The sequence below is a fragment of the Triplophysa dalaica genome, chromosome 10, assembly GCF_015846415.1.
Source record: "Triplophysa dalaica isolate WHDGS20190420 chromosome 10, ASM1584641v1, whole genome shotgun sequence".
In the NCBI taxonomy this organism is placed as follows: Eukaryota; Metazoa; Chordata; class Actinopteri; order Cypriniformes; family Nemacheilidae; genus Triplophysa; species Triplophysa dalaica.
Genome location: NC_079551.1, coordinates 22,405,124 through 22,429,119, shown reverse-complemented (window position 1 = coordinate 22,429,119; position 23,996 = coordinate 22,405,124). Strand labels below are relative to the sequence as shown.

General features: G+C 34.3%; 2 protein-coding genes across 5 annotated transcripts; both read right to left on the bottom strand.

Moving 5' to 3' along the window:
• Nucleotides 1-8,818: 8,818 nt before the first annotated feature.
• Nucleotides 8,819-19,346, bottom strand: mfsd8l1 (major facilitator superfamily domain containing 8-like 1). 4 transcript variants are annotated; one of them, XM_056759657.1, is made up of 12 exons: nt 18,890-19,346; nt 17,575-17,760; nt 16,311-16,373; nt 16,114-16,233; nt 15,598-15,677; nt 15,224-15,515; nt 14,000-14,073; nt 13,241-13,454; nt 13,044-13,166; nt 12,717-12,847; nt 12,509-12,598; nt 8,819-9,445 (listed from the first exon to the last, which is right to left on the bottom strand). In XM_056759657.1, the coding sequence occupies exons 1-11, from the start codon at nt 18,963-18,965 to the stop codon at nt 12,515-12,517; spliced, it is 1,443 nt and encodes a 480-aa protein (XP_056615635.1). In that variant the 5' UTR covers nt 18,966-19,346; the 3' UTR covers nt 8,819-9,445; nt 12,509-12,514. The 4 variants fall into 4 exon arrangements, with proteins under 4 accessions (XP_056615635.1, XP_056615637.1, XP_056615636.1 ...); XM_056759659.1 differs by having other exon boundaries at nt 8,819-9,429; XM_056759658.1 differs by lacking the exon at nt 8,819-9,445 and adding an exon at nt 11,252-11,280.
• A 2,347-nt stretch (nt 19,347-21,693) lies between these two features.
• On the bottom strand, nt 21,694-23,973 carry polr2h (RNA polymerase II, I and III subunit H). The gene is made up of 5 exons (XM_056759008.1): nt 23,558-23,973; nt 23,388-23,471; nt 23,047-23,140; nt 22,878-22,961; nt 21,694-22,120 (listed from the first exon to the last, which is right to left on the bottom strand). The coding sequence occupies exons 1-5, from the start codon at nt 23,628-23,630 to the stop codon at nt 22,003-22,005; spliced, it is 453 nt and encodes a 150-aa protein (XP_056614986.1). The 5' UTR covers nt 23,631-23,973; the 3' UTR covers nt 21,694-22,002.
• Nucleotides 23,974-23,996: the final 23 nt, after the last annotated feature.

Sequence of the window (23,996 nt, the reverse complement as noted above, 5' to 3'; positions counted from 1 at the left end):
CCAGTCATGCCATGCTTCAAGACATTCAAACTCACATGCAGCACAGGTGGATTGTCAACAGACCCTCAACCTTTTGCTTTTCACATAATTATAATTATTTATCACAGCCAAGTTATAGTTACTGACTGACGTACACAGAAACCTTTCATCTTTTATTTAGATTTGGATGGTCACGTTAGGATTAGATGGATAAAGAAATGGATAGATGGATAAAGTATAGATAGATTGGCCTTTCCCAGGAGTGAAAAGCTGGCATTTCCTCACATGATTATGAATAATGTTGAATCATTCCATTCCATTTTCTACCGCTTATCCGAACTACCTCGGGTCACGGGGAGCCTGTGCCTATCTCAGGAGTCATCGGGCATCAAGGCAGGATACACCCTGGATGAAGTGCCAACCCATCGCAGGGCACACACACTCACTCATTCTAATGTTGAATCATAATTTTTATAATTTTTATAAATGCTTCTGACTAATTTTTGAGAAGATACTCTAAATGGCCAGTTCCATGTTTATAACAGTTTCAATAGTTCTTAAGTGATTGTTCTTAAGTAAATATTAAAGCATAAAATGCTTTTCATAAATGTTGAAACTGACATGTTTTTGCTGTTTAAAAAATCACTTGAATGTTTTTTACACAATTTTAAGAAAAGGGAACTTAGTGAGATCCCCATAACTTCTAGCTAGATAATACATTGGATTTAATAGTGATACAATTTGTTGTATTCATTTAGAAAAAAATATATACAATTTATTTATATAAAGGATCATACAATTCAGTTTGACATTTTTTTATATAAAAACCCGGTCTTTGCTTGCAAGATAAAATAATTACAATGTGTTACAGTACTATAAATTAAATGTTACAATAGCTGTGCTTCCAAAATAAATGTTTTTGAGAGAAGGGATGATGAAATTTTTATATTTTAGACTTAATGGGTTTCGTCGGTCACAAAGATCTTGCAAAATACTGCTGGATATTTTATCCTGCAAGAGAAATTATATGACCGCTTTTTTACCTCTGTTTGTGGATTCTTGTTTTCGCTGAAACATTATGCAAATTGTCAAACATGAGATATACAGTGCTTTTGAACAAGTTTGCAAGTGTTACACAAACAGACACACATACACACATCTCCCCTACAGCTTGCTCAAATTACTTATGCTTGGTGAATCTTAAAACAGAATAATTTTCTGACATACGGACATACACAACTGACCCGCAGCAGAAATGTGTCCAGATGTAAGGGTTCATGCTTAATAGGGCACACAACAAGAACAGGAAGGTTAATATTTAGAAATGTAGGCCACCCCTAGCATTTATTTCTAAAAATACGGACTCCTTAAATTCAAATGTACTGTATTTTATATCTTTTATTTTTCCCTTTTTGATTTAACTTGATGGACTTTTGTGTAACATATAGCACACACTAAGTTCTTTTCTAAACAAAATATTATCAACCTAAATTTGAGTGAAAGTTTACATGGATATTATAGCATTTGTAATGTCAAGTTTTTCATTTAGTGAAATGATGTACTCGAGCTAGTATCTTATTCAAGCATTTTTGCGGAACTTTTTAAAAAGCTTCTATGGAACAAGCAGTGAAACAAATATGCAACTGTTTTCTTGTCTTTGTTCTTAGTCTTTGTTTGATGTGAAAGAAATTATAAATTTGATGGTTTACCTGTTGTCCCATCTGATTAGCCTGTTTGTGGATATTTACATAAAAGGAAGTGACAGTAACAAGATACAAACCCAGGCAATGACAAGATTATAAGGGACAGATAGAAAGCGCAAGGAGGAGAGATATAGCCGCACAGCTGGCCCAGGTCTAGCAACCCAGAGGGGGCAAGAGGACACAATCACATGTTGATGTAATTAGGGCACCAGGGCAGGATATGTTCTTGAAATCTTGCCCTATCGTAAGTGTGAGACATAATGGCAGCTCCTCAAGGAATGACTTTACTGGCTGTGTCAGTTTATAGTTTTGCTCGATTTAGACCAAGCCTATTAGTTGGGGTCAAAAGTTCAGTACTGACTTCTGCAGCCCTTAAAGTGCATGTTAGAGCTCTTATGGAATGTTTTATGATAGAAACAAAAACCTTATAGGAACCGCAGAAGTCAAAGGTAACAAACATGTGAAAGGGGTGCTACATGGCCATGTACAAGACCAACTTTTATTATCATTATTAGCTCACTTTGCAAAACTGTTTGCCTAGTTAGTAGCAAAACTGACAAAAAGTGGCAAAAAGTATCATTAAAAGTATAATTAATTGATCATGATAGACGGACAGTTTCATTTAGATTTTTGTTAACATACAATATTGTTATTCTTGCAATATTATGTCACTAAATAGTAATTAAAACTAAAGATTATCTTTATTTTTATACAAAAAGAGAGAGAGAGAGAGAGAGAGAGAGAGAGAGAGATTTCTTAAAAAAAGGTATTTATAGATTGTTTATTGTAAGTGTGCATATATTATTTATTTACAGTGTGAGATCTCTACAAATATTTTAAATGTGTACAACAGCTATATATATTGCCAGTGCATGCCGTAAAAAAAATAGAACACTCTCATAACTGCCTGCATTGAAAGCACGCTGTACGGAGTCCACTGTGGTTTCTGCTCTGACTTTTTAAGTTGTCCGTAAAAAGTGGCTGGCTGTCTGTACACTGTACCATTATATACAGTAATTGGCTCATAAGTTACTGTACATATCAAAATGTAAAATACCTACAACTTATTCCTTACAACTTAATTTATTTATTTTACATAGTTAAACTTTATGAACATAGCAGGTTTAAATAAATTAACATCAGCCCAGAAAATTTTCCTGTACTGTCAATGTGGATGTGTGATGCGGTGGGGGGTGATAGGGGATAACATAGCAGATATTTTGGGGGGAATTTAATTTCCACAGTACACTCAACAAGAAATAACATAATTGACAACATCAATGTTGTCAATTGGTGTTACAATCCAACCCACCTGTTAAAACTCAGAGGAATAGGTTCAATTGAGAATAATTAATGAACATAAACATTTTGTATGCGTCTCAGTTCACATGTAATATGTTGCAACACTCTTATGTCTTTCTTTTTAAGTATTCAAATCACAACTTCAAAGTAAAAATAGAAGTGGTACTGAAGACTATATAACTGGAGCTTAAACTATTGCTTTATAAATATATGTATGTTATGTTTCTTCTTCAAATATGGCAAATATTCACTAGAATTTTGAATAATTATTTAACATTACACATGTTAACCACACTAAGATCTAAGGAAGAGAAAAATTCAGAAGTCAGTAATGCAGTTATTTAAATATGTTTCAAGTTTGCAGAATGCATGCTTGATGGCTTGCAGACTTTTTAGTCTTATGACTTAAAAAAAGCTGTGGATTGCCTAGCATATGGTTGTGCTGTTAAAGGTATTACTTGTGAATCTACACATTTGCACATCATCCTTGTTAAATATTTTATCCTATTTCACATTTGTGTTTAAAATCTGGGTCAGATCCCTCTTTCGCTCTCTCTCTCTCTTTGAATTTTAGCTTTTGAATGAAAAACACTTGGACATTTTGTATAAGATTGTTTTTTGCTACGAATTATATGACCAGCGTATCAATTGTATACACTTAAGATGGCACTGGCATGTGCAATAACCAAATCTTGCTTCAATGGAAGTGAGGAAATCTTTATTTATTAGTTTATTTTAACAATTGATTTTATGATAATGTTTTTTTTTTCTTAGGAAGCTTAACTTCTGTAGAATGGTTCAATATATTCTATCTGATATTTTAGAGAGCAGGGGCTACACACACACGTAATTTCTCTGCAGCCGGTTAAAAACACCTCTGCTAATTGGATTTAATGAATGATTTAACATGGCACAGCATGATCAAATCAAATTGCCTCATCCTGGCCATTTAATACCGGGTCAGCGGTTTGTAATGCGAACGTGTCTCCAGACACAGCCCAAGCTATTCAAGGACCTGAATCAGCACTTCTCTCTACTTTATTGAAAAACAAAATTGAAGTAAAAAATAAAATTCTAAATTGCATTTATAGCCCTTTACTATTGTGTGTATTAATAGTGTTGTAGTAATAGTGTTGTTAGTTAAGATATACTATATTAGAAACAAACAAATAAATAAATAAATCAGTCTTTTTATAATCCAACATGACAATCATTTTTTTTATTTTATTTAACGATTTAATTTATTTCTTACATTTTTATTGATTAATGAAACCTTTCATCTCGAATTAGTGAAATGATGGAAGATTTAAACAGTTTAATAAAAAGACAAAGACAGCTGAGAAGAAAGAGAGAAAAAGAAAGCTAGCTTATCAGCTTGCAAATAAAAAAATAGAAGTTTAAATAAATTAACTGTTATTATTTATTTTCTTTGGAATTACCAAAGTAGTTAACAATTTAGATAAGTAGAGTATAATTATTCATATTATTGTTGTGTATTATTCTTATACATTGTTATTGGTTATATTTGTTCTGATAATAAAATTAATACGTTTGTAATTTTTCAATTAAATGTAATAATACAAAATGCAGGATAAAAAAATATTATCACAAGAAATCGTGTTAATGTTATGTTAGGGATGGCAAAAATAGAATCCTCATTAAGAAGTTAACAAGAAATCACAGAGGTTTATAGAGGAACATTTATGGTGCATAGATCATAAAAGACTGAAAGAGGGTCACATAATCCTGTCTGAATCAGAAGTGAAAGTTTTCAATGGCCAAAGCAGCTAAATGATTGAGTCAAAAGAGAGACTTCTGAGGGGACGGAGTTGTGTTTGGGAAGGGGGTATTAGTGGGTTGTGTTTGGGATTGCATAGTCATTATGTATGGCTAATGACCACCTGTTTCTTTGCATTGTTGTTAACTTAGCATCTGCATAGCAACCCAGTAGAAACACTTAGAGTATTACATGATGAAAAACTGAAGTTTTTGGAAAGTTTCACGTAAACTCGACATGCAGATCGTTTCAATAACACTGCTGTACTGCTATTATTGGTAGTCGCTTATTATTTGCATAAAGTTGAGCAAATCTCAATTTTGTCGAGTCGCTGGATGTCGCTAGGCTACCATTGAAATGAATGACATTTTGTCGCTTTTGCACATATGCATATCCTGTTTTAAGCTAAAACCGCTAAAAGCTAAAAGCTAAAATTACAAAACACTTTGTAGGCATGTATGTGTTTTTATAGTTTGCCCAATTCACATTTCAGGTCTAAAACCGTGCAGAAAACACGAGCCGCACCTCTTTCTCTCTTCAAATGGCACGCAGCGTGTGCGGCATTCCGAGATGTTGAACGATTTCCATCTCAATGCTCCCTATTTTCCTGTGCCTACTGTGTGTACTTCTTGTTGAATAAATACATATGTTACGCTGTACAAACATGCAGCATTGAAGCCAATTATTGTTTTGGCAAAACTCGCACATGCCTCCAGAGTGAATGTGAAATACGAATGCCATGACATCACCGTTTTTTGGAAAACACTGCATCAGAGTTTACACGGAGACGATAACACTGTTGTTTACAAAAGCTTGCGCTTTTGGTCCCCCGAAACGCTGCTGTGTTGTAGTTAAACAGCCAAACACATAAAAGGTTTTCTGTCTTTAATTGAAAACGGTCTTGTGTAAATGGCCTCTTAAAACACTGTAGAATGCAAGTGCCTAGAAATGACATGCAAAGCAACATCTTAGTGATTGTAGACCAATGGTTACAACCACTAAAATCACCACAGCCACACGCCATCAAAATTGTTCAGGTGAACTCAACATAATGCTAATTCTCATAATTTCATGTCATTCAAATATGGCGAGAGCTTTAAAAGTCTTTCTTGTGTGTATGTCCTATAATATGGTTTGGGACACATGAGAACCAATAAGATTTGAAGTTTCAACATATTTTAATTAAGCGCTCCTAAAAGACTAATATAGCTTCATTTAAAATGTGTATATTTTATTGAATATGTACAGCATTTAAACTACTTAAACTGTTTAAAATGTATTATGGGAACAGACCTTTTTAGCCACTCACATTGACACGTTAGCCTCTTTTTACATGTTTTTTGTGTTCTGTTTTTGGGAAGCCACTGTCTCCACCCACTCCAATCTGCACTCGGTTCAGCGGCGGGGCACTAGGTCATGCCATGTGTTTGATTTTCACAGTTTCTCCTCTGAATGCCACATCAAGTTAATCAGGGTTAACAATCTAGGTGCCTTGCCCAGCAGAGGGCCCAGCGGCTTAGCGTGGCTCTCTGCTGGTGACACAGATGGGGCAGTAATCCCAGCGCCCACAGGGAGGACGGGGTGCCGAGGGGCCGTCAGGTTCGCGAAGTGTGGGGGCTAACACTAAACTAAAGTGAGTGCACTGGGGGCAGGAGAGGTTTGCACTTTAGATAAACCATTTGTTTTTTTGTGAGTGTGTTTTATGTAGCAGTGACAGTTATTTGTCCCTGATTATCTACGCATTTTAATTTGCTGTTGTGAAAGCGTTTGGGAAATTTCAGCACTGAGCACCTCTTGTAATACCAACTAAAGCAATTAAATGAGACAAAAGAGAGAACAAATTGTTGTTTTAAGGAGACTTCCCATAATTAAGAGAACAAAGTTATGCCCCATTTCACAAGCCTTTTACATCCCACATCTCATTTCTGCTCTGATGCAGAAAAACACAGCTGGGCATCTAGACATTTTATCTGAGATGAAAATGAAAACACTTGTTCTTCTTTGTTTCATAAGATGCAGTGCTCTTCAAATACAACTGGGTTTTGGAATTTATAAATTAACTATCCAGCATGATCTCAAGAGAATTTGCCACTACTTTTTAAGATGGTTAATTTGAATACGTTTGTTTGATGTAAATCATACTACAAGACAAGCAGATGGACAGAAAGACAGGCAGACGTTCATTTAAATGCATGTTCCATCCATTATCATGAAGGATACAAATGCAACCTTTGTACAGCGCATGCCATCACACTTTCAATAAATCTCACAGTTCTCACACACCATATGAATTATTAATTATAAAAAAAGAAAAATGACGACAGTGACAAATACTTGACGTACAACTCTTAAAAGCATCCTCTAACACCGTTGAATATTCTTTTTCGTCTAAATGTTTAATAAAGCTCAGCAATAATACCAGCATGAAAAAGCTCACTAAATGGTTTTACGCTCTCTCTCTCTGCAATGTATTTTTAAAGTATAGATGAATATGTCACTTGCTTACAAAGGTCAAAATTCGGTCATTTCTTGAAAGGATAACGGCAACAAAAAAAAAAAAGGTTAAGCTAAAGTTCAACTACAGTTCATGTGTACAGTATCACAGATTTTCTTACAGATTTAAGGGGATATCCAGTATGTCTTTCAAGCTTGTATTTTTTGTAGGGAATGCAGGGGCATTAACTTTAGCTATGACATGTGACATTTTCTGAACTTTTGACCTGAATCACTGGGTTATCGTTCGGTCAGACTTCTCCTGCGGGCCAGGGTTGGTACAGCAAGACATATTCGACATAACCCGCCATTACCAATCAACATGCAGTATTTTCATTTTTTCTAGCCCCTGCCCCTGTCTAACATCACAGAGTTCACAGAAAGGCCACCAAATTTGCCCCGCCCTTCAAAAAACGTCACTTGTTGACAAGGAATGTTACAGAATGCAACCATCTTTTGTGTTCCAATCTCTTCATACAGATACATTTTGTCTTCGGTATGGTAGAATCACAACGCCCCCTGTTGTTTAGAAACATTTTCAAGTTAACATTTTCAAATTTTGGATTCCCACACATTTTCACATGAGCGACTTTCATAGTTGGCTGCATAAGAATCTTGTACACCCTATATTAATCAATGACAGATATTTTTTTTATATTACAAAATGTTTGAGAAGCTCTTAACAAAATCATCATTATCATGACATATAATGACTAAAATAAAAATTATTGCAATGTAGATCTATGTTAATCTGCATTAGAACCAATTATAATATGTTAAATCTTATCTAAAATATTAACAAGTAATATGTAAAATGCAATTGACTTGTAATACAACTGAATTTTTCAAAAATGTTCCTTAGAGCATTGTCAAATCATCCAGGGAGACAAAGAATCCCCAGCTAAAACCAGTGTTGTTTATTATGCGATTAATGGTTTGTTTCGGACATTAACTTGGTACTGTGATAATTACAAATCCTTGCTTTTCCCTATAAGCACAGGAATGGATTTATAAATAAATTCTAACCACTCCTCAAAAAGCTATGTAATTAAGTAGAATCAAATGTTTCTTTTTTTTAGGTTTCCACTCAAAATGTAGTTTAGGAAGGAGATCCCACTCAAAAAAAAACATAAAAAATCCTCTTTTAATATATATATACCTACAATGTTAAAAGCATGATATCTGTAGGCAAACATACAGTAACAGTAGAAAACCAAAATGTGCATTACCATCTGACACAATTACAATACAATCTTTATTTAGCAAAATAATGTCAAAAAGATGGCAAGATCAATGATAATTCAGAGATAAAGCAGTTTCACAGGTTTTGTTAAATTTCCAAAAAATTCCATTCAATGAACTAAATGTTGCATATCTAGATCTAAAAATAACAAGTAAGACAAATAAAAATATTAAGATATAAAGACAGAAACCATAAAGCAGTTTAGTGTTTTTAAAATAATTACAAACAAGATTTTTTTATATTTATTATATAGATATTATACTTATATATATATATATATATATATATATATATATATATTTCTTTGGTGTCACATAACAATACATGGCCTTAAATTAACACAAACTCATGATACACTCATGAAACAATTTAATATTTCAAAATAAAAACAAGTTGAACCTTTGAATAGATTAAAGATGTCTGCCTTAAGTAAAATTAACAGCACATGTTAAAGAAACATATCTCTTTTTGGGGGGGGATTCATATAAACTGAAAGTGAAACAACTTTAGTAATATTTTTTTCACTTTGTAGAATATAATAATATATTTATATTATACTGTATTGTAAGACTTGACATTTGTAGTTCAATTTTATTACATTACTTAACTGTTATAATTTAGTTAACATCAATACAAACATAATATTAATACAATCGCTATCTAGTAAATTAATATTAATTTTAATTACAATATTTAATTTAATTTAATACTTGTGTGTGTGGAGTTTGCATGTTCTCCCCGTGCCTCGGGGGTTTCCTCCGGGTACTCCGGTTTCCTCCCCTGGTCCAAAGACATGCATGGTAGGTTGATTGGCATCTCTGGAAAAAATTGTCCGTAGGGTGTGAGTGCGTGAGTGAATGAGTGAGTGTGTGTGCCCTGCGATGGGTTGGCACTCCATCCAGGGTGTATCCTGCCTTGATGCTCGATGACTCCTGAGATAGGCGCAGGCTCCCCGTGACCCGAGGTAGTTCGGATAAGCGGTAGAAAATGGAATAGAATTTAATTTAATTTAATTTCAATACATTTATTTATCAAATTATTAAATGTGTTACTTTACACTAACTATAAATAATACTTTGACACCATTAATTATCCTCTTTAATATGAATCTTAACATTTACAAATTGACTTTTAAAACCAAGAGTTGTATCCATTCATTTGTTACACAAAGTTACATAATTAATATTGCATATTGGAATTTATAGTGCGTTTAATATTTGACCTGTGGTTCTCTCTGCTTTATCTCAAATATCTCAGTGCTTTCACTGTGCGAGTGTGTTGCATGTGTGCGTCTATGTCGATGTGTGTAAACATGTATGCATGTTGTGTGTGTGGAGCATTTGTATGTCTGTCTTTTGTGTTTTCACCTGTTTCTTGTTTTTACAGGTGTATGACTTTAGTTGTTTTACTTGTAGTCAATGTGTCTCATGTACAGCTGCTTTGTAACAATGAAAATTGTAAAAAGCGCTATATAAATAAAGTTGAGTTAAGAATAAGATAACATAAAAGAAAAATCATTTATTATTGCAGAAGAACGAAGTTCTGTAAAATACTTTGCTTATTGTTAGCTCATGTTGGCTAATGCATAGACAAAAAAAAATGCTTATACGTAAAAACAACACTGCAAATTTAATCAGTCATCCTTTTGGCCCCAGGAATGGCTGCTGAATAGTTTTATTTGAGTTAAGGGCGCCCTCTAGTGTACAGTTCTAATTCAACTACAGAACAATTTCACACATTTAGTCATTAAAAATAATCATAGGCATCAGAGTTTTGTATATCTAGTCTATTTGTGTTTAATCCCTGGGTCATTCTCATTCTCACTTTGCAAAATGTTAACACAGAGTAAAAATCAGACCTGAAAGCACTTCAAGTTCCTAAGTATTTTTCTGATCTTACATAAATAATTAAATCTTAAAGATATTTATTAAACATTTTAAATCAGTTATAAATATTCAGTTGGATGTATTTTGTTCAAACGTTTGTGTAGCGTTAAAAGACTGCAACTTGAAGTTCTTCTGGACCATCATTGAACCAACGTTGTTTACATCATGAGGTCTATAGAGAATCATATCCCATATTTGATTTAAAAACCTGTCATCTATCATCCTGTCTGATTTACTGGAATTTCCATAGGAAACATAGCAGAAATCTCGTTTCCTTGATCAAAGAAGCTTTGCGGCATGCATGGAAGGAAGATGACGTAGTGAGTGCATTCATTTATTTATATATTTTCCTTAAGTCATTAGGTCATTAATTCATGAGCTGACATTTTGTTTGTTGCTCTTGTAATAAATCCAGATGTACGTCACTGGTTGTAGTTTAGTGGGGGCCACATGAGCACACCTCTTGTATTGCTTAAAATGTAGGGAGAGTTCATAGGTTTCATTCTGTGAATCGCTAAAAAAAATCTACTACATTTTAAATAAAAATATTGTTTCTATTTGCATTTTTTTGCGGAAAATGAAAACAGGAGAAACAGGTCAAAATAAGAGAAAGAAGCGGTGTTTTTTTTCAGACCTTTGATTCTGCAAAGAAAACAAGTTCATATTCACTTGTAAGAAATACAAAAGTAATATCTGTAATTGTCTTTAGGGAAAATATATATAGTGTGTACATATATATATATATATATATTTATATAATGTATATAATGTGATAACCTGGATTTTTATCAAAGTTTCTTGTCTCTTCTCATGCTGTCAGTCTTTCACACTGCTCTTTGATGACTTGAAATGGTTTGATTTGAAATCACTATTTGGAATTTCCATGGCTATATGAACCTGAAAAATGTAAATCCTTGATTCATTCTTTGAATTAACGTCAGTAGTTTAGTTAAAATTGAGGAAATGGCTTTTTAAACATTTATTTTCCAATGTGATATCTGGTCTGTCATAAACTCTCAAACCTTTAAATAGGATATATGTGACCCTGGATCACAAAAGTACTATTAAGTAGCATGGGAACATTTTTACTAAAAGACAAAAATACATTGTATGGGTCAAATTTTTATATTTTTCTTTTATGCCGAAAATCATTAGGATATTAAGTAAAGATCATGTTCCATTAAGATATTTTTTAACTTTTCTACTTTAAATATATAAAGTCTTTATTTTTTAAGTTGATGGCCTGCTACAGTGCCCCTGATTAACAACTTCAAAGGCAATTTTCTCAATATTTTGATTGTTGCACCCTCATATTCCAGAGTTTTAAAAGGTTGTATCTCGGCCAGACATTGTCCTATTCTAACAACTCATAGATCAATTGAAAGCTTTTTTATTCAGCTTTCAGTTAATGCAAACATCTTAATTTCGAAAAATTGACCCATATGACTGGTTTTATATAAATTATCAATGATATATAAAAAATGAAGGCAGGCACTTTAAATAAAGTTGCTTTTGTTGACATGTAAATAGTTGACATTAGCTAACAAAAAATACTTCAACAAGTTTTTTTAATTTTAGCATTTATTAATATTTTATTATCAAAAGCTGGAACTGCTAACATTAGTGCGCAATACATTCATATGATCAATTGTATTGGCATTCACTAATATAAACAAATATAAATAAATCCTGAAATACTGAAGTGCTCATTGTCAGTTCATGTTAGCTAATGCATTAACTAATGGTAACTGATACATTCTTATCCTAAAATGTTACCAAATAAAGTTTTATACATTTTTCTACAATAAAACCATAACAATAAAGATACGGTGGAAAGAAATAGTCGGGATCATTTTCCGAGTTATTTTTTTCCAATGGATAAACAAAAAAACATTGCCAATCAAAATTAACTTGCATTTATAGGACTTGAATTTACATTTAAAATGTGAAACTACAGTGTGCGAGTTTTGAAAACAGAACGTTTTTGTTTAATGGTGTGTGTGTAACCAGTTATTATTACAGTTATCTTTATTATTGGTGTGAACAGGCCTTTAGTCACTTCCATTTATGTGAAATGTCTGCTTGCTCTGATACAATTGCAACCTTAATCGCATTAATCGAATACCTCGTCTCAATCCTCAGATTGTGAGCCTGTCAGATTGTCTCTTGTGGCCACTGGCTCCACCAGACGCTCGTATGAGATCACCACCATAATCTGTGAATCGTTCACAAGAGAAGTGTAACTACAGAGTGGAATTAAATTGAAAGTACAACTAATTGAATATTCATCCGTTCTCATTAACTCGCTACTAGATCCAAATGTGCACACTCACAGTGAGAAGTACAAGTAGACCCATCATCACCCCAAGCATCAGATAAAGGTTAGAAGTCAGACCTCCCGCCCAGAGAGGACCAAAAATGGTGGCCAGTCCACCAACAGAACGCCGGATTCCCTGACTGAATCCTGACAACCAACAAAGGCAAAAACACTTACTTGGGATCATCCCCACAAACTTTAAAAAAAAAAATCAAAGTAATCAGTAATAGCAAACATAACGTAGGACATTTAGGACAGGAAGATCGTCAGATAAACAGATATACTGATATACACACGGAGACAGACAGTTCATTTTTACTCTTTTAATGTTCTTCGGACTGACCTTGTGTCTTCTCTGGTGTTATTTTGGAGAAGAGCGATACCTGTGCGACCGCCACAAAAGGGAGGCCCAGGACCTGAAGAAAAACCCCAATGATAAACTCTGCCAGCTGCCACGCAAATCCACCTTAAAAAACAAAGAAATGCTTTTGAGGCATGTTACAGCTCGCGACCAAAAAATTGTCTGTTGTATGTTCTTACCCAGGGGATTAGCCAAAAATATAAGGCACCAGACGCAGGAAATATTGCAGAGGATGAGACCGACGGCCAATACAACTCGCTCCGCCACGTGCATACTTAACCAGCGCACAAACAGGAAGCCGGCTATCACCTCTACGCCACACATGCAGTACATGATGCTGTTCTCCAGCTCACCAAAGTTAAAAAACTTCTGTGTCATAGGAGTCACCATAGTCTGCGGAGATGTTACTAAACATGTTAGTACATTTAATATATCATAGTCCTGTAGCTTAATTTGTGGGCCATTCACAACATCAGGATCATGAGTTTGATTGACTACCATAATAGAAAAAAATGACAATGTACCTAAGTCAAAGGTGCCCCAGAACTGTTTCCTATCCTACATTCTTCAAAACATATTTTCTGTTCAACAGAATAAAGACATTTATAAGGCAATTTTTCCTACTATGGTTGTCCATGGTGGCCAAGAACTGTTTGGTTACAAGAATTCTTACAAATATCTTTCTCTGTGTTCACTAGAAGAAAGAAATTTAAACAGATTTGTAACATCTTGAGGGGGAGTAAATGATGACAGAATTTTTTTTCATTTTCATTGGTGTGTCTACGTTTGAAAACAACTCTCCAGGAGAGTTTACCTAAACATTTGATTTGCTTTAGCTAAGGTGATTTAACCGCCCACTTCCGGTCGCAGTAGTCGTTCCATTTACAGCTGTTGCTGATGTAAATTTAATGTAAAAAATTTAGTGTGTGTGTACTCGCCTCTAGAGCGGTCTGATTAAACAGTGTGATAAATTGAGCTGCCAACAGAACCACCACCTCCTCTCTGAGAAACTCTGCAGATAGAAACAATGTTATAAAACACAAATACTGAAGATATGAAACAATGCCATTACCCACACAGACTGTACAAAAATACGAACTGAGGTATTAACAGACTTTTAAAACTGGACATAATGATTGGAGATTGCTGTTATTTTGGCTAAAAAGGCCCACTTACACAGAGAAAAAAACAATTTCTCGATGCTATGAACCTAATCAACTTTTGTAAATAAAGTTACTAGACCATTTCATTGGACGGGTGTACCTGGACTGCAATTTTGGTCTGTGTTTGATTAGTATCTAATGCTGGGTTCACACCAAACGCAAACAATCATGTTGCACGCTCTTTATAACTCACGGGAAAAGTTCGTTATTTTCGCGTGAATGACGCGATCTAACAAATAGTTTAAACCTTCGCGGAAGACGAGATTGACGGCCATTAGCATCAAACGCGCCGCCGGATTCGCGTCATTCGCACCACCTGCCGCGTCTTTACGCGTCGGTGCATTGACGTGTATGTAATTGATTTGTATGTATTGATTTGTATGTAATTGACTTGCGCAAAACGCTTTTGCGTATGGTGTGAACCCAGTGTAATAATGTCATAATGTAACTATTTATATTTTATGTAATATATGTTAATTTTAATTTATATTACTATTTTTTGGCATAAGAATTGTAATAAATATAGTATCAATTTTATACTTAACCTTTCGTGTCACAAAACAGTGTTTTTAGCCTCACAAGTCACTCTCTTCTTGTTTAAGTTTGCGGTTCTCATACAGATAAGTAAGAGATAATGTACAGGCAGCCGGTTGTTATGGCAATACCCACTTCCTTTGGCTTTTAATGTAAGACACCAAGTTCAAATGCCAGGAATAGGCAATTGTTTTAATAATTTGTAATGTCATATATGTTATTGAAGGACATATTTAGATAATTTTTTTGTGTAATACTAAACTGTACCCTTCAAAATGATTTGCAGGATCTGGGTTACTATTTGTTATTAGTTTAAACGGTTCTTATCTAGGAATATCAGAACTATGAATGTTGCAATTGGCCAATCAGAATCAAGTATTCCAGAGCGTTGTATAATAAGCAGTTATATGCACTACACTGATTTTTTTATTTGGTGATATCAGAGTTAATTTTAACCCCTCTCACCTCTGCTGGCACTAAAGTTCTTGAAGGGACTTGTTTTCACTTCCTCGGGTGGAGGTGTGGGTGGAGGAGAAACATGGGTGGCTCTGATCTGGACACTGGTGACTGTGCCATATGACCCTGTGAGCTCATGAGGCCCAACTAATGGTTTGCTCTCTGCATTCTCTTCAACATCTTCCTCGACCTCTTCTTGTATGATCTTGTTTCTCTCATGTGTATCGTCTTGAGGAATGATATCCCAGTACAAGAACATGACTACAAACTGGAGAAGGATCCACAGGAGGCACATGAATCCCTAAAACACAAGATGCTTGTGTAACGCCGAGTTTGCAAGCATTCAAGAATGCTTTAAAAAGCTGGAAGATCTGAGAACTTACCCCTGGAGATGTGTATTTGTTCACTACGAAGGGGCCCAACTGGAAGTTACAGAGCCTAAGAAAGATGTTAAATGCAGGACCTGGAAACGATACAAAAACAACAAATGTAAATGGCACCGTAACCAAAAAATAAAGAAAATTATAGAGTAAAATACAATTACATTTAGATGATGACTGTTTGAAAGTTTCATGAAATGAAATCAAAAGTAAATTCAAATACAGATAATTTGATCATAATGCCACTAATACTGATAGATATAAAAGTTTAAAGGTATGTAAATGTTTGTTATTAAGATTATTTAGATGAATAAAAAAATAGATGCTCACAATACACAGCATTTCATTTTGAATAGTTTATTGAGTGCTTTTTGGTTTGTAAATCATTTTTGGCATATTTGTCATACAAAGTAATGGTTAAAAAACAAGTTACGTGGAATTTTGTTGTATTGATGGTTGGCTGAAAAAAAGCAATCCACCAACAAAACTGACATGGCCAGATTATTTTATCACACTGACCGATGAGCAGCCCGGCTTGCCGACAGGCCATAACAGCAGCAAATACTGTGGATCGGTCATCAGGCACAGTATTTCTAGTCAAGAAGCCAAAAATAGATGAACCAGCACCAGTACCAATGCCTAGAACAGAACAACCTGGTTAAACTACTTAATAATCATATAAATACAAGATTAAAGTGATCAGATCCAAACCTTACCTGCAACTAGACGACTACAGAGCAATAACCATTTTGAATATCCCATAAAATACATGAAATTACCTTAAAAAAAAAACAGAAAGACATGCTGGATTAGACTGAAACGAGGCCCACTGTCTCAACAGGAGAAAGGGGTCATATACGTGAATATATGTTTTTCTGCGTTTTTGGTGTGTAATAAGTTGCCCCTGTGTATATTAGACACATAAAATTTCTAAAATTAAAGTGTCGGAACAAAAGATGCATTCTATCTAAAAGCAAATGCTCAACCAGACCTGCCTGAAAAACCTTGTGTAACCACACTTCCACAAATCTACGTCAGTTCGGGGTATGAGTTGACTAAGACGTCCAAATGTATATGTGAGCATACCTGTTAGTACAATTGCTTTGGAACCTGATGTTCCAAATATGGTAAGAGGCGTCACAGGTTAATTGGCCAATCATAGCACACCTCGCTTTTCAGAGCGATGAGCTTTGTAAAAAATCTGCATGTTTCAGAGAGGCGGGGCGAAAAGGAGATACAAAAATGGAAGGTATTTGGAAAATACAGTGTTTTTGAACCATAAAACATGTATACACATTGCATTACATCTAAAACAAACGATAATATTCGTTTTAGCCGTGTCATATGATCCCTTTAACTCAATTCAACTCAACTTTTAATTATGTAGCGCTTTTTACAATTTTCATTGTTACAAAGCAGCTGTACATAAAAACATGTTAACTATAAGCAATACATTAAATAACATACACGCACTGACACACACACCAACGCACACCAAAACACACATAAATGCACACAGACACCCACACAAACAGAGTGACAGAAACAAGAGATGAAGGAGGAATGAAGAATGGAGAAGGATGAAGAGGAAGAGAAACACAGGTAATATCTTATGCAGACTATAAATTCCTATATGGGGCTATAATAATTAATGCAAACTGTTACATTTAAAATACTATTAATAAGTCCTAAATTCTAAAGCTGATGTCAGCGGCCCCCCGGTGAGCAAAAGATGTGCAGCCAGTGTGAAAACAGTGACGAGGAACCCAAAACTCCAGTGGGGAAAGGAAAAAAGGTAGAACCCAGGCCCAGCCAGGGGAACCAGTTCTCCTTTGGCAATACTGCTGTATCTCTACAAGCTCGTCAGTGCTTGCACATCTAGACTAAATACTCACACAAAAAAAGAAATAAAAGAGGTAGATGATAGATTTAATAATATCTTAATATTCTAACGTTAGGGTGTCAATTAAGTCTACTTACCAACAATCTCGAATATGTTTGCAAACAGGATAATTTTTTTGGTGGTGCGTGTGCGATCCGACCAGTGGCCAAACAAAGGGCCGGCAAGAAGCCCGCTGAAGCTGAATGCTGATAGGCTGAGACCGAGGAAGTATGGTGCCGCATTTAGTGTCTGCAGATAACTCCATATTGTGGGCAAAATCACAGCTGTAAACACACATTTATTATATTTAGATTTGCTCATAAATATCTGTGTATAAGAAATAGAATATGGGTATTTTAGTATCCAAGTTTAGTTTTCTCAATTTTGTACCATACACCTAGTCTAACCTGAGGGTACATTAAAACCAAAAATATATTTATTTGAAGAGTCTGGTTCAAAAATGAGATAACAATATAAAAAATATTCACATTCACATTAATATCAAACTGCAGTTGGTTTGTTTTAATTTGAGCCATACTAACTAAAAAAATACAGCTAAGTTACACAATAAAAATATGATATAATATAATTAAAAACATGTTTTTTGAAAAATTTTAAGAATTTATTTACATATTTATATTTGTTAATCTAATCTTATAATAAGTAACATTTCTTACATTGTTATCCCTGATTTACTGGCAATGTGGCTATTATGTCAATAGCTAGTTAGATAACCATAAAGAAACTTATGTGACCTACTACTGAAAAATTTCAAGTATGTCTACACAAAGAGTGATTCTGAGAATGCCTGAGAGAAGCTACCTTCATTTAGTGAGTCAAACATCCAATTCACAATTGTCTACTTCTAATATTGTCACTATTCAAACAATAACTATCAGGATCTATGTTTTTATAAAGAATGTTACACAATATCTTTGTTATGAAGTAGTGAGACGGAGAATACGTTTTCCAATAGAAGATTTATAACCTGTTTTACCTGAAATATAACCTCCATAGACTATTTACCCCACCAGTCTCTTCAGATAATGCAAACTATTGCTCTAATTCACATGTCTTTTGGCATAGATAAACTTAAATTTCCACATTTTCATATTAAAGCACATGGCATTTAATAATATGCTAAACAAAAATTAAAACTACAGGATAAAAAATTACTATAGTAATACCATGTTTTGTTCATTGTACCATGCATTATACGTGGTGAAGAACCATGTAAACTACATGGCATATAAATAGTCATTATGCAAGATAACATATTATATATATATCCATTATCGTTTTTGTAAAGTGTGACGTATATATTTTCTTGATTTTCTGCCAACAACAATTGTATTTATTTTTAAATTAAACAAATTTAGAGTTAGGTTAGGTTAAAAAATATACTTTACTTACCATACTCGATGCCGCTCAGTAAGAAGATAAGTCCTATAGTGAAGAATGTCAGCCTGCGTTTACGACTTAAGTCCATTTTAAACTCTCAACATTGCCTGTATCTGGTATTAATTTTATACTCTCAATACGATTTATAATGTATCAGCGGGATCTGACCATGTCTGCGTCCCGCAGCATGTAATACACAAGACACTGCGACCAATTAGAAGAGCACGTTCACAATCTCGGCATACTATATTCAGCATACTGTCAATCAGTGATCCTGCGTGGTGATGTCTCACACACAAAAGGAAAAAGTCTCCGGACAGTTCTGCTAGTTCTGCTAAATGTTGAGTAGATGATTTGTAGTTACCATTATTTGAACGCGATTATTTTGACAGCAGCCGCGTTCGTGATCAAAGACTATTGAGAAACAGGACGCTACAGTGTTATTATAATGAAGGGGGAAAGTGCAATGCTCAGTACGGTCGCTCAAGCAACGGAAGTCCCGCCTTTCAGGAGAAGAGACTAATCAACAATCTGACCACTCTCTGGGGGCGGGGTTCTGAACAGTCTGTAAACATTTGCGATTCAGAATGACTGCTCAAGCAACAAGAGAGGACCGACCAAACAATGCAATTTTTCATCATATTCCCTGATAATCTACACTTTGCTTTTTTTCCCCAATATGTCTGACCAAAATAAATACCTTAACCAAGTTTTGTTTTCTCGATTATGTACCATAATGTACAGCTCATATGTTGATGGTTTATCTATTCTGAATGGACATTTAAAGCAAATATTTAACAAATATGACCTGCCAACATCCCCTTTGGCCACTTCTATAAGATCTTTATGTCTGGATTTATATTAGTTGATTTAATCGTTTAAGTAAAATCTTGCATTGTTATAGGGTAAGGTGATACCAGTAATGGCGTAGATATTATCTCAATGGCTAGTTAGATCTCGGTACAGTGGATGTCAGTTTATTTATCGAAAACATAGGGAATATATATGTAACCTTAGAGAGCGATTTTAAATATATATGTCTTGACTTCCCCGAATCAAGTAAAGGACTTAATCTTGTTCGACTGAAAGAGCTGCCCGAGTGCGGAGACTTTTCTTAAAGAGACTTTGTTCAGAAAACACCATAGGTAAACCCTTGCTGATAGGTAATCCGTAATCTTGTGTCACTTCCGTTTCCCTTATGAAAATTAATAGTAAAAGTGTACTAACCATGTTTTTGGCAAATTGATCATCTCTGTATTACCTTGGTTTCAATGAATAATACGATTAAACTATGGTTATTGTGGTGAGGTCATACATGTTAATATTGTTTTAATACAAATAAAACAAAATAATTATATTTTCTATTAATATGTTTTTGTAAGAGATGCTGATCCCTGTATGATTTTTAGAAAATTAAATGTCCTCTCATTCTTTCAAGACATTTCTTTTTCAACTACTCAATAAAAAAACCCAAAGTGTGTTCTTGACATGAGAACAGTAAAAAATCTCTATTATGTTGTCCAAATCTTTTCTTCAATGACTCATTAAATACAACAAAACCAAACCAATCAGCAAACAGTTAAACGTGATTGGTAGCAACTTCTCCTTACATACAAGTAGGCTGTTAACATTACCTTTTATGTATTTTCATATTTACATTTGAACCCCAAACTATGCTGCCATACTATGCCAGGAGAGCAACAGAAGATATTGATTATAGACATTGATTATAACCAAAGGCATCCAGTTTAGGTTCTGTAAGAAAGAAAGGATGAGGACGAAGATTTCGATGAAGAAGTTTATTGAAGTGTAGCAGCCACAAAGCACATGGTGTACTTTGGGTTCAGCGAAGTAAGAATGAACCTAGATCAGTATGAACTATGACTGGTCCTTCAAACCAGCTTTCTTACACATTATGTAAATGAGGTGAAGGAAATGTAAATTAAGGATAACAATAGAAGGAATCACTTTATGTTCCCTGGTTATCACTGTCCTTAGTTGTCGCTAAATGGTTCCAACTTTCCTGTATGTTAATGAAGGTCCTTTTCCCAATTATGCTGGTTCTTGAAGTCTCCCCACCACTTGCATGGCGATTGTAATTTACTTAAAGGTGTTAAGAACCTTATGAAGGTCTTATGAATTTATTTTTAATACAAAACATACCTAGGTTTTACTTAACTTAAAAAATATGGTAGTTAAAGAGACATTTTTTCATAATGTTTTGTGAATCCGGCACCTGGGGACTCGTGATTAAAACACTGCAAAGATTTCATTCTTAAAGGGGTAGTTCACCCAAATATAAAAATTCTCTCATCCATTACCTTCAAGATCTATATACGTTTCTTTGTTCTGATGAACACAGAGAAAATTATTTTTAAGAATGCCTATAACCAAACAGATCTCAAAGCCCCCCAATGATTACCATAGTAGAAAAAAATATGATGGTTGTCAAAAGTGACACAGAACCATTTGCTGTCCTACATTCTTCCAAATATCGTTCTCTGTGTTCATCAGAATAAAGAAATGTATATAGATTTGGAATAACTTGTGATGTGTGTAAATGAGGACAAAATTCAAATTTTTGAGTTTACTATCCCTTTAAAACGTGCGTACACAGCCAAGAGTATACTGTAAGTATAATGTCCACGTCTACACCTCAGTTAATTTTTTTTAAATAAATTCTGCATGGATTTTTAACACATGCATTTCAATGCTCATTTTGTGTGTATGCAACATCAGCCTCCAGGTTATCTGCTACCAAAAACGTATTAGTGGTAAAGTGTTAACCCCCCAAAAATGCTATAAATGACTAAATGTAACTAAAAGAAAATTTACATTTATTTTGAAACAGTTTAAAGCTAAACAATAACATATATGTAATGTTGCATGTATGTGAACTTATTATTCGGGTTCAGAATGTACATTTGGTAAATGACAAAAAAAACTTTTCTAACACATTTAATCAAATATGTTTGTTTTTTTGCATAAGTTATTGATCAGTTTCCAGATATATTGGACAAAATCCTTTTCTCATGAAAAGAAAACACTATTCGTATAAAAGGCTTTTTTTTCACTACTCAGAAACAAGCGTTTCTAAAAGTTCCATGAGATCAACTCAACATCATTTAGAAAGCAAGTTTCTTTATCAGTAGATACACTCTGGAGTCCACTTCGAATCCATGCAAATTGTTTGCATCTCCTTGGAGTCGCATCAGAAGGCCTCCATAGGATACATATGCAGATCTGTAAAGAGACACAAAATCATTCAAAAATATTACATTGGCAACATGACGGTGAAATTATATGATTAAATAACTGTAAATGCAGTCAACTGTCCAGTTTAATTTTTGTAGTGAAAGCAACATGTATTTAGGAAGTTGTCATTTTAGACCCTGCAGCAACACATAATACATATGTATGTATTAAACAATGGGTATAACTTCATATTGTGGCATTATCTATCACAATAAAAAAACAATTACAAAAAAAACAAGCTTTCCTGTAGCTCAGTGGTTTTTCGCACTGCGTTAACAACGCAAGGTTGTGGGTTCGATCCCAGGGGATTGCAAATACCTATGTAAAATGTATAGGATAAAGCAATGTAAGTCGCTTTGGATAAAAGCGTCTGCCAAATGTCTAAATGTAAATGTAAAAAAACAATTATGTGTACTGTATTTAGAATTTTATGGATTGTAGACCTATCCAATTTACATACAAGATAAATTCAATCTTGATTTTTTTTACTTTTAAACTTGTATTTACAACAGAAGTTATTGTAGTTTTGGAAAAAATATGTAATTTGAATTTTGTTATTTGTAGTCCTACTAACCGCTTAGAAAACCATGAAAAATGATATGGTGAAGGCAAATCATGTTGCAAGAAAAATGGTGGCATGTAGCAAGATATTCACTTTGCCTTGTTCATTTTGACGTCTTGATGTTGTTGAGGAAATCTATGAAAGTAGATAAAGAATGGAGAAATTGATAATAAGGACACTTACAGGCGAGTGGCTGCTTCTGTAGATGTCTCATCCCCCTCGATCCTATAAACCTTGCCATACATGACGTAATCAAACTGATCAGCCCTGCAAGCCAAACAGAAGCACAACAAAAACAAGTCTGTGAGCATAAATGTAATATTCCAGTCAGAACTTTAAAGACACATGCTACCTGGATGGCCTGTCATCTTGAGGGTTGTATTCCCCATCATCTGGCGTTCCATCCTCATACAATGTGTTTGCTATCACCAACCTGAATTTATCACCTGCAAAAAGAAAATATGATGATGTAAGAATGCTGGGCTAAACAGTACGTTTATTTTTTACTTCTGGCAGGTCTGGGGCCAGTCATTCAAGTTTTTACATGCTTACATAGTCATGCAATATATAATAACAAATTCCATATTTTGTGTATCAGTAACATGCCTCAATCCAACCTCTTCAATGACACAAGCAAGATTAAAAACATTTGTCAAACACACCAGAGGATACAAATAAGCAATATAGACTTACCAAGGTCAACAGGATAAATTTGAATGTTTACATCAAGGATCAGGTCCATTTTGAAAGACTCACTTTCACAGTGAAGACGAGAAACTAAAACAACAAAACATGTGGATTCGTAAATTATTATCTATAATAAATGACTTAAATAATTATCATTTAAATATTTTTTATCTCACCTCTATCAAACTTTTTCCCATCTGGATCTATATCCTTGACGTCAAAGATATCCTCAAACAGAATCCCAGCCATCTTTTCACGAATTTAAATAATAAACTTAATCCAAATCTAGTGCTGAACTATACTGCCACAATAAAGAGAATGATAATTAGAAATAAACAACACTAAGATCCGTCTGTATGCGAGATTCCCACTGTCTTTTAGGGATCGCTTCAGTAAATAACGTTAGAGTCTACGCTTAAAACAAAAAGTGCACGCTTAATGCAAAAGTCTTATTTCACCAAACTGTAGGATTGTTCCGCTTTATAATTTAAGAATTGAATGTACAAATAAATGAAAAACAAACAGATTTAGCGATAGTTTACTCTCATTCAAAATGAAACATGCCGCGGAACAATGTGCTTCACCTCTGTAACGTGACGGCGTATAACTTCCGGG